The 11,945-nt window shown below is 39.3% G+C and overlaps 1 protein-coding gene across 1 annotated transcript in view; it reads left to right on the top strand.

Annotated features, from left to right (window-relative positions):
• Positions 1-187: 187 nt before the first annotated feature.
• Positions 188-11,945, top strand: part of LOC144372889 (uncharacterized) — a gene marked incomplete at its 5' end in the record, with an annotated part of 57,574 nt that continues 45,816 nt past the window's right edge. Inside the window, 2 exons of the mRNA XM_078036116.1 lie at positions 188-626; positions 2,610-2,732. Of these exons, the coding sequence (XP_077892242.1) occupies positions 188-626; positions 2,610-2,644 (474 nt within the window). The remainder of the gene's footprint in view (positions 627-2,609; positions 2,733-11,945) is intronic.

Below are 11,945 nucleotides of genomic sequence, written 5' to 3'. Positions count from 1 at the left end.
AATTACAATCCCAGTTCTTCTGCTGCAGTGGGCTATCAGACGGTCAGACTTTGCAGATGGCCCCTTGGCCCCCTTCTTGAGGAGCCCAAGCGCGAAGCCGGCTGGCTCTTGAGAGACGCTCCCTGCAAGCCTGGGCGGTGGCCCTGCGGGGAGAGGGGCTGTCGTCATTTAGTGACGCTCCCTAAAGCCGCTGCGCGGCCTCGGGGGCGAGTGGGGTCGGGTGGCGAGCGCGCGGGTCTTTTGCGACGGTGCCCGGTGGCGCTGGCCCCGCCCCTCCGCCCCTGTGCGACCGCCCGCTCCGCCCCCGTCGCTGAGCTTGCTCTGGGCCGCGCGGCCCCGCCCGCTTCATGTGGCCCGTCCCACGGCGGCCGTTGGCTGTGATCCGCGAGGCGGCGGCGGCGGCGGCAGCGGCGGGCCCGTGAGGCTCCGGAGACGGCAGCTGAGGGCCAGGCAGCGGCGCACGGGAGCGGCAGGAGCAGGCCCGGCCCTCGAGCGGCCGCCCAGCTGCAGCATGTGCTCCCGCCGGGGGCTGCTGTGGCTGCCGCGCCGCTCGCTGCTCGCTGCGCTCTTCTTCTTCTCGCTCTCGTCCTCGCTGCTCTACTCCGTCTACGTGGCGCCCGGCATAGGTAGGAGGGGGCCTCCGGGACCCAACCCCGACCCGGGCCGGCGCGCCTGAGGCCGCCGCACCTTCCAGCCCGGCGCGCCGCGGACCCCTTCCCCCCCCCCCCCCGCCCCGCGGACCCCTTCCCCCCCCCCCCCCCGCCCCGCGGACCCCTTCCCCCCCCCGCCCCGCGGACCCCTTCCCCCCCCGCCCCGCGGACCCCTTCCCCCCCCCCGCCCCGCGGACCCCTCCCCCCCGCCCCCCCCCGCCCCCCCCGCCCCGCGGACCCCTACCCCCCGCCCCCCCCCGCGGACCCCTCCCCCCCGCCCCCCCGTGGACCCCTCCCCCCCCCCGCCGCCCCGTGGACCCCTCCCCCCTCCCCCCCCCGCCGCCCCATGGACCCCTTCCCCCCCGCCCCAGCGCGGCTCCCGGCATTCCAAGCGCACCAACCTGGCGCCGGTGGCAGAGCCCCTCCGCCCGCGCATCCTCCCCCTGCGCCGGAGCCCCCTGCCCGCCCAAGCCGCCCGCGCCGGGTCTCCAGTCCCCCGGTCCCCCGGTCCCGCCGACCCCTGGCCCGCCCGCGCTGCCCACTCCCCCGCTGCCCACTCACCCGCAGCATCGTGCAGCCTCTGGCCCCCGAGTCCGAGCCATTTCATACAGAAAAGTAAAAACTGTAAAGGTCTCATAATACCAAGGTGCTGGTAAGCAACAGAAATTCTCATACCTGTGGGTAGGAATGCATATATTTTCCTCATAAAAGTCTTATGAATCTTTTATGAGATTTATTTCTATATATTTTTCTTATAAATGATATTTCAAAATCTTATATTATGTGTTGTTCTCTGTGAGAATGAAATTGATTTTTTGGTGATTGTTGTACTTATGTTTAGCAATTTACCTGAACTGCTATAATACAACTAATGAATTATCTATAAATTCTTAGGATTTTCTTTATAGATAATTGTATCCCTAGTAGGTAATCCTAAATTTGTTAGCTTTCTAATGCTTAGTCTTTTAAAAAATTTTATTTTGCTGCTGGAACCTGTAGCACAATTTTGCTAGAAATAGAGATAGCAGGCATCTTTATGTTGTTGTTATTTGTTGAAATTTTTAATCTGTCCTTTATCTGATTAAAAAAAAAACAATTGTTGAGTGCTTTCCTGCATCATTTGAGATAAATACGTTTGGTTTTTCCCTAGAATTTTCAAATATCATGAATTACATGTTATTCTTTTTGTTGTAGTTTTCAATGCTGGGGATTGAAGGGCCTTGTACACGCTAGGCAATTGCTGTACCAGTGAACTACATTCCCAGCACTTATGCTGATTTTTAAATATAATATATTTGCATACTGAGAATGAACTCAACTTTGACATGTTTTTATACATTATTAAATTTTCTTTAGAAAGGATATACATTTATGCTTCTCACTGGGTTCATAATTGAGATTGGCTTATGTTCTTCCTTTCTCATGCTGTCCCTGTCATATTTTATATGCATTTTTAGATTTAATTATAATATACAGTGTGCAAGTCATTACAGCTTCACAAAGTGATCACATTTGTGTAACAAGAAAGAAGCAGAACTTTTCTAGGACACCAAGGCCCCTTCATGTTCTCTTCTAATCAGCACTGTTTCCCTGACAGTAACCAAAATCCTAATTTCTAACACTTTAGTTTTACCTTTTACTTTAATGTTATAAAAATGAAATCCTATATTTGAGGCCATTTTAAAAAATAAATGTTCCTTGTTTGAGGCCATTTTAAAGAATAAATGTTCCTTGAAAAGAATGTGTTTGTTAGATTCAGGATTCCTTATAGGTTCGTTGGATCAAATTTTTTTTATTACATTGTTCTTACTAATATCTAAAAATTATTTTTATCAATTATTATTTTATTAAATCTACTGTTTCACTTGCATATTATTACTTTCTTCTTGTAATTTTATATACAGATTTAGAATCACCATAGTTATTAACCCACAGCTAATTTTGAACTTCTTGTCCTAGGTTCATGCTTTGAATATCCTCAGAGCCTTGTTTAGAGATACACCTCTAGGAGAAAATATCATTCCGTATGTTGCCGATGGAGCTAAGGCTGCAATTCTGGGTTTTACCTCACCAGTCTGGGCAGTGAGTACTTTTGCCATTTACTTTCATTGATTTAATTATACCTCTGATTAAGTTTTAATAAACCTTTCACTGGATGATAAAAAAATATATATTGCATTTTATCAAGGAATTTCTCTAGGGAATAAATTCTTGGATCAGACTATATTTTGATTCTTGATGTTTTATGGCTTCATTTTATCTCTTTTGTTGGTTTATTAGACTTAAGTCTTTTATTTTAGGTGCAGTAAGCTATAACTTTAACTTATCACAGTCTACCCTTGAGTGATATTTTGCTGTGCCACTTAAAGTATAAGAACTTAATATTTTGCTTCCCTTTTCTTCTTCCTATCTTGATGCTGCTATTGTTATACATTTTACTTTTTTTGTGTGTTGTAAGCCTACCCTAGGTTGTTATTACTTTTGTTTAAAGTCAGTTATCTTTTTTTTTTAAATTTGCCATTTTAACCATTTAACTTGTCATAAGTGTATACAATATTCATCACATTACACATTTTCAGAACCTTTTTGTCATCCCCAACAAAAGATCTATACTCATTAAGTTTTGACTTCCTGTATTTTCTTATCCCCGGTAACCTCTGTAATACCTTTGGATTCTATGAATTTACCTGACCTAATATCTCTTATAAGTGGAATCATAACAATATTTATTAATTTATATTTGGCTTATTTCGTTTAATATAATGTCTTTAAGTTTCAACCAAGTTGTAACGTGTCAGAATTTTATTCCTTTTTAAGTCTGCATAACATTTCATTGTATGTGTGTACTTTATTTTCTTTATCTACTCATCTGTTGATAGATTGTTTCCACATTTTACTTATTATGGTAATTCAGCAGTGAGCATTAGCATACAAGTTATCTGAGTCCCTGCTTTCAGTTAATTTGGGTGTATTATAGGGTAATTCTATGTTTAACTTTTTGAGGAACCATCAAACTCTTCCATAGAGACAGTATCATTTTACGTTCATATCAGCAATGCACAAGAGTTCCAATTTGTTTAAGTCTTCACTTAGGATTTTCATTTTTTAAAATGATAGTTCTTCCTGATGGGTGTGAAGTGGTATCCCTTTATGATTTTGCTTTGCATTTCCCTACTGATTAGTAATATTGATCTAGAAGCAGACCAACTCTTTCTTAGTATCTTAATGTATCTCTTTTTGGATGTTGTAGATTCTGTATATCATATGTTGAGTGAGTGGTACCAATATATTCTATCAAAAGTTGAAAAATCAAGCACAAAACATTAAATAGAAGTCTAAATATTGAATCACTTTTTTTTCAATATAACACTGTCCAGAAACCATTTGACTTAGAACTCTGTAAAGACTGTGAGCAGTACCTAGTGTACTTCTTAGATTTAAGAAAGGAAACTTTCATGTGTCTTTTTTCATGATTCCTTGGAGAAACCCTTATTTTTTTTCTCCTATGTCATTGTGTCTTCTAGAGTAAAGGACAATAACCTATGATTCATAGGCGCTTGACATGTGGCTTTACAAAAATGCTTGGCAAAGGGGAGGGGAGGAGCAAAGAACCTAGGTCTTAAACCCACAGAGTGGTGGGGTGTGGTGGCGCATGCCTGTGATCCCAGCAGCTTCGGAGATCTGAGGCAGGAGGATTATGAGTTCAAAGCCAGCCTCAGCAACAGTGAGGCATAAGCATCTCAGTGAGACCCTGTCTCTAAATAAAATGCAAAGTAGGGCTGGGGATGTGGCTCAAGTGGTTAAGTCCCCCTGAGTTCAATCCTTTGTAACTCGCCACCCACAACTCCCACAAACAAAACAAAATCCACAGAGTGGAGTATTTACTAGACAGGCAGGCTTTCCAATTAGTAGGCTGCACAAACCATTCCGTACCAATATAATAAGCCTCTAATTGAGATTCAGTCTGTTGCAGTGGCTGCCAAAGGCACAGACTCCCAGTGTGAGGAACACTCCTCAAGGTTGCCAACATTTGCCAGACAATTGGGCATCTTCTTGTAAGAGATGCAGACTTTTGGAATTCTGTCTAGGAGCATTGCATAACTGCCCTTGAAGGCACAGCGTTTACCTTTTACATTTATAGGAAGTAGAACAATACCCGTATACCATCAGTGTAATCAGAGATGTAGGAATGTGGCTTGATCATCAGGAAAATTAGAGATGGTAAAACTGATTGCCAACAATATTAATATTGTTTTCTTCAAGTCTAATCCAGATAATACAAGAAATATTTTCTGTGAAACGGCTTTAGCAGTGTGAAATGTGGTGATTTTCCCAACTTTTTGCCAAAGCCAAAAGTGTCAGAAACAAATGATTCCTTTGTGGAAGTTCATTTGTGAGACCCAAAACAGTAATGCATATGCCTGAAAAATTTTTTAAAATAAAGGAAAACATAAGAGAAACCTTTAAAATGAGTTACCTGTTAAGCCACCACAGAGTTATCATGATTCTGATGCATATTTTTTATCCTGTGAGTTTTATGCATGAATACTATCAATATCCATATATATATCCACAAAAGCTTGTAATAATATAAATGCTTATGATAATTTTATTAACTGGAATCTTCCTTTTTTTTTTAAAGAGAGAGTGAGAGAGGAGAGATAGAGAGAATTTTTTAATATTTATTTTTTTTTTTAGTTCTCGGCGGACACAACATCTTTGTTGGTATGTGGTGCTGAGGATCGAACCCGGGCCGCACGCATGCCAGGCGAGTGCGCTACCGCTTGAGCCACATCCCCAGCCCTGGAATCTTCCTTTTGAATACTGGTTTTATAGGAATATTTTGTTTCTATTTGCTGTTCTTGCTTTGTCAGACAAAGTAACATCATACCTGTGACAATCTATACTGTTGCCATAAATTTTTTTAACTTTATAACAACAGTTTCACAGACTCCAGGCGTAGCATTGGCTGTGTTCAGTTCTGGTGATGATCTTCTTGCTTGTAGAGTCCTGAGCAAGCATGGGACTTCATGTGGGGTGGGAGGGAGCTCATGTTGCCATATGCTGATTGCTGTATTTCCTTTCTTATGAAAACCTAATGAAATTATAAGTCAACATAATCACCGGCTATGAAGAAACCTTCATTTTACAGTAACAGTTTACTATAGCATTATTTGTTGAAGTCATTTTAAAGGGTGTTTTTCCCCTAGTGCTTGTGAAATATGGTTTGATTTACAGATATTTGATTTGTGTGCATCCTCTCAGGAATATACTGTGCCTAAAGCTGGCGACATCTGTACTTTTGACTTAATTGTTTTTCGTGATAAGTTGGAGAGGCAAAAACCCAGGTAAAGTGAATTATTTGCAGTAAAGGGCCATTTTTCAGAGAGCATTCATGTATAGATTTAATGTGTTTTTATAGATTACTGGCTATTTGTATTGAGACCTTACAGGTCTTTCAATCTTTGCTACTTGGTTGGAATTTTTTAAATACAGAGAAAATGTACTATTGTAAACATTGTAGGCATTAGGCATACCTACAGTGTAGTAGATGACATATTAAGCACTGGAAATACTAATATAAATAATGTACCTGGCATCATTTATATTACATTGATTAATTTCAGTAAACTTTATTATACTTCATATTTTATATATAAATAAAATAAGGCTAAGAGACGTGAAATACCTTTGTCTAAGAATGTGCAACTATTATCTGTCTGACTTCAGAATCTGAAGTGTGGTAAAGCAGTTTTGTGTGTGATAGGATTGCAGAAAAGTTCATTTTAGCTGATTTGTAGGGCTTGGGCCCTGTGTCCTCAGAAAGCAACTGGAGGTAAGGTTTTATTGAGTGGTACAAACCCAGAGCAGCAAGAATGAAAGAAAACAATAAATAAGGCAAGAAAGGAGGAAAGATGCTACCAAGTAGGCCCTAACCTTGCAAGTAAACTGAGCTGGTTGTCTTGTCACATGGTACATCTTCTACTACGTGAAACTACCACCTCTTAGAAGAGTCCCATTGCTTGTTTCTTGTTGGTCAGAGTTTACCCCTTGGGGCATTAACCCAACTTGAACAAGTGTTGGCATAAACACTTGAAATGCAACTGTGATTCCTTCTGCTATTGAAAAGCCTATTGAAAAATCCTTCACAAGGGGGTTTTATAGCAGGGAATGATGGGTTTTTTATTAATCTAGATAAATGGGGACTTGATTCTAAGGTGGCAAGAAGGAAGGAGGAAGACCAATCAGGAAGCTATTATAATAGTTCTGCCAAAAGGTGATGATGGCCTAGAATAGAGAAATGTTAGTAAAGATGGTAAGAAATGATTATGTTTGACGTACATTTTGTAGATGAAGTTAGTTTAGTCAAAATTTAAGTTACATAAAATGACTTATAGATACATATGCATAGATCCTTAGAGTTTTCTGGGCAGTTGTTCTTTTAAAATAGCATCTGATTCTCTTTATTATGTTTAGTGACTGTTGGACACCTGATTGCCTTTCCCTAGGCAGCTCTCAGCCTTTCCAATAGAGCTTGCCAAGCAACCCAACTAGGGTCCTCCTATGACCCATCCTGAGGTTATATTTTCATCTAGAACAGTTTTATCTTGCTTCTCTCAAGTCAGTTCTGATTCACAGCATGCAGGGGATATCAGAGGAATATACAAAAAAGACACTTTCAGATCTTCCTGGCAGCACTGCCACGGTTACTTTGTGTCTTGTTGGCACCAATGACTCTGCCCTCTGGCAGTTGTGAAGTTGCTATGAAGGTTCCAGGCTTAGGGCTGTGTAGTCTTGAAATCCAGCTGTGCTCCACTCATCATGCTATGTGCCTTGGAATGGAGCTTCATTTACTCAGAGGAAGAGGTACATTTTTTCTAATTCACTTATAGATGCTGTATGGATTAGTGGAAACCCTTTCTTTACTTTTGACCTCTCATGGGAGAAGTATCTTACAGCTTTGGAAGACAGTTACCAAGAACTCAAGTATTGCTGGTCTTCTCCTTAGAAGCCCAGAAAATATGGCATGGTTTTTCTGGATTATAGGTGTAGGATTTCTTCAAAGTCACATGGCTTAGAACTCAAATCTCATTTAATTTTTTTCAAAAAATGTCTCTTTCTGCTCTAAACCTGTATCACATACCCTGGACAGAATATTAAAATGTTGTATCTTGACCCTATCCTTGACTGCCTACTAGGGGTGTATGGTGTGTCAGTGATCATGCTACATAGCAATTGCACAGGGTGGGCTCCCCTTTCATATTTTTTGAATATTTGTTAAGGGAGTTTATATGTTATGTAATTAAAAAATGAGTGTACATATGTGCTTGTACACACGCATACAACCTGGTGTAACCTAATTTTCTAATAAATTAGAGCTAATAAATTCTTCTCTTATACAAGTCTATATATAGAAGCTTTCTTATGCCAAGAAAGAAAGAAAAAAATTATCTATTCAATGAATAGAAGAGAAATACTTTGGTAACAGTTGTCACTTTGCAGCTGACTACCAAGTCCCTGCCAACCATATGTTGGAGACTCAGTGAAGAAAGAGGTAGAGAGCAGGAAGTATTCTGGTTTTCCCTGATAAAAAGAATTGTTTATAGGTAGAATTACTTGACAGTTGTTCTAATCTCTGCATTTTCAACTTTACCACTAATTCTGTCTTTAATCTTTTTTTAACTTGCCTACTCCTTCATTCATTTTTCCCCAAAGGAATTTGCTTTTATTGTATTACTGTTGCTATAGTTTGGATCTAAGAATTTCCCCAGAGGCCTATGTGTGAAAGGCTTGATCACCATCCTGTGGTACTATTGGGAAGTAATAGAACCTTTGGGAGGTGGGGCCTAGTGGGAGGAATTTAGGTCATGGAGGCGTGCTCTCGAAAATCCTGTTGGGACCTACATCCCTCCTCTCTTTTCTTTTGCTTTCTGACTCCCATAAGGTAAACAGTTGTTCTCTACTACATGCTCCCTGCCATGATGGTTTGCCTTGCCACAGTCTCAAAAATAATGGGACCAACTGACCCTTTATAATAACTATTTAGTGGTCTGTTTTTTAACTTCTACAGTTTTAAAACAGTATACATCTCAGCATAGGAAATCAGCTAATGTAACATGTAATGAATAAAGGGCAAAAATTAAATGATGTTTAAGCAGATGTAGAAAAAGCATTTGACAATAATCTAATTCCATTTCATGATTAAAAACACTCAATGAACTAGGAATGGAATTTTCTCAACCTGATCAAGAACAGCAGTGGAAAACATAGCATATACTTACTGGTGAAAAACTGAAAGCTCTCCCTTAAGATCAGTAAAAGGTCAAGGGTATACACTCTTGCCACTTATGTTCAGCATTACATTAGAACTCCTAACTAGGGCAATCAGGCCAAAATAAGATGTAATAAAGGAATGTGTAACTGTTTTTATTTTCTGATGCCATGATCTTTTATGTAGAAAATCCTAAGGAACACACTCACATAAATTAGAGCTAATAAACAAGTTCAATGAGGTGGCTGAATACAAGATAAAAGTATCAAAATCATTTTTACTTGAGCAATGAATAGTCCAAACATTAATTCAAAAAGAATTTTTAAAAAAGAATAAAAGAAGAGAAGAAAATGTATGGCATATGTACACTGCTGAGGGCCATTGCCAAGTAGAAATGATGATTCAAAATCCTTGCCAGCGTACCCCATGTTAAATGGACTTGCCTTTGAAATCCGCTGTGACCTTGCATGTGTGTTTGAGAAAGGCGACCCTGCTCAAGGTGAATGAGGGTGGATCCAGGTTTGAGGAAGTATCCTGCAGGTTTGAGGAAGTATCCGGGCTTAAGATAATTTGGGTTTAAGGCATTCCCACTTTAAGACAATAGGGGTTTTAGGGAAGTTGGAGGTTGAAGATTATTGCTGCTGGGATTAGGGTGTTCCTGCTGCGTGTTCCTGTTGAGATTCAAATTGGATTTGGAAAAAGCCTCTGTGGAGTAGGTGATTGGATATTGGAGATTGGAGCAGAACATGTTAGCTGGAGGCTGGTGTGAGTTCTGGAATAAAGAATTGCTATTTGAATCTACAAAGCTGTGTAGTGGCTCGTGATTCAGTGCCAGCCGAGACACTGGCAGTACACAATAGAGTTCTACTCAGCCATCAAGAAGAATGAAATTATATCATTTGCTGATAAATGGATAGAACTAGAGAACGACATGCTAAGTGAATAAGCCAGACTCAGGGAGACGAGGGTCAAATCTTCTCTCCTGTGTGGAAGTGAAGAGAAATAAGGAATAATAAAAGGGAATCTGATGAAAACAGAAGGGAGACTAGTATAATAGAAGAAAGTCATTGAAGGGCAGGGTGGAGTGGAGGAAGACTAAATGGACTAAATTATGCTATGTGCTGTATGCATATATCACAATGAGTCACAGTTTTATGTATAATTATAATGCACCTATTAAAAATTAAATAAATAAAGGTAATAAAATAAATAGAAGAAAGATCAGTAGAGAAAGGGGATTCAGGAAAAAAGGAAGGGAGGGAAAGGGGAAGTCTAGAGAATGAAATGGAGTAAATTACAATATATGCATGTATGTACATGTCACAAAGAATACCACTATTATGTATAACTATAATGCACTAATAAAAATATAAAGAAGAATAAAATACTTTAGAAATAAATTTAACAGAAGATGAGGCTGGGGTTGTGGCTCAGTGGTAGAGTGCTTGCCCAGCATGTGTGAGAAACTGGTTCTATTCTCAGCACCACATATAAACAAATAAATAAAGGCCCATCAATAACTAATAAAAATATTTTTTAAAAGGAAATTAATTTAACAGAAAAAGTGCAACCTTTCACACTGAAAATCTGAAAACATTATTCAGAGAAATGCAAGAGGACCAGATATCCCATGTTCATTATTGGAAGACGTTCTATCATTAAGATGATAATATTCCCCAAATTGATCTACAGATTCAACATAATTTCTGTTAAAATTACATCTGAATATTTTTTGGCATAAATTAATATTTTGGTCCTAATATATGTTAAAAAAAATACAAGGGTCCCATACTAGACAAAACAATCTTGAAAAAAAGTCAAAGGGCTCATAGGCCCCAATTTCAAAAATTACTACTAAGCAGTAGTAAATTTGATTATGGATTTGACATCAGGATAGACATATAAATCATGGAATAGGATTGATTGTCCAGAAATAAATCTCCACAAAAAATTTAAAAAATAGTGCTCAAAGATCAATGGAGAAAGAATAGTTCTTTCAACCAATAGTACTAGTACCATTAGATAGCTATAATGCAAGGGAATGAATTTCATGTTTGAGGAACTAAAAATGGATCAAAAATCTAAATGTAAGAGCTATAAAAATTTTAGAAGAAAACTTGTGTAAGTTTTTCTACCTTGGAGTGGGTTAACAGTGTCTTAGATACAACACCTAAGGTACAAGCAACAGAAAATAACATAGGTAAATTAGACTTGATCAAAATTAAGAATATACAGAAAACTCTTAGAACTCAATAATAATAAAAAGATAACCCAATTAAAAAAATGGACAATTCATTTGAATATATTTCCCCCCAGAAGATATTCAGATGGTCAATAAGTACATAAAAAGATGTTTAGCATCATTAGGGAAATGCAAATCATAGCCACAATGAGATACCATTTTGTACTCACTAAGATTAAAAAGATGGACAATAAAAGTATTGAGGAAGATGTGCAGAATCACAGAATTGGTGAAATTGAAGCCCTAATATATTGCTAATCAGAATATAAAATGGTACCACCATTTTGGCAGTTCCTACAAGCAGAGTTACTGTAATAATTTACCATACTACTTCTGGATGTATACTTAAGAGAAGTGAAAACATGTTGATACAAAAATTTGTGCACAGATGTTTTCAGTAGCATTATCCATAATAGCCAAAAAATGGGAAACAAGCCAAATGTCCCATCAAATGCTGAACAGATTTAAAAAATGTGATATATCTCTATTATGGGATATTACCATAAAAAGGAAGAACATATCAAAAAATGTTAGAATATGGGTGAATCTTGAGGATATTGTGCTGAGTGAAAGAAGGCTTACATAAAAGGCCATCTGTTTCATGATCCTATGTATATGAAATGTCTGGAATAGGCAAATATTTAGAGACAGAAATAGATCAGTGCTTTCCTACTATGGGTGGAGGGAAAATGATGACTAATGTGTGCGGGGTTTCATTTTGGGGCTGTGAAAATATTGTTGATTTAGTGGTGATAGTCTCCCACTTTAGAAATATAGTAAA

Source organism: Ictidomys tridecemlineatus, unplaced genomic scaffold (genome assembly GCF_052094955.1).
Source record: "Ictidomys tridecemlineatus isolate mIctTri1 unplaced genomic scaffold, mIctTri1.hap1 Scaffold_1846, whole genome shotgun sequence".
NCBI classification, from domain to species: domain Eukaryota; kingdom Metazoa; phylum Chordata; class Mammalia; order Rodentia; family Sciuridae; genus Ictidomys; species Ictidomys tridecemlineatus.
This window is presented reverse-complemented; position numbering and strand designations above follow the sequence as displayed.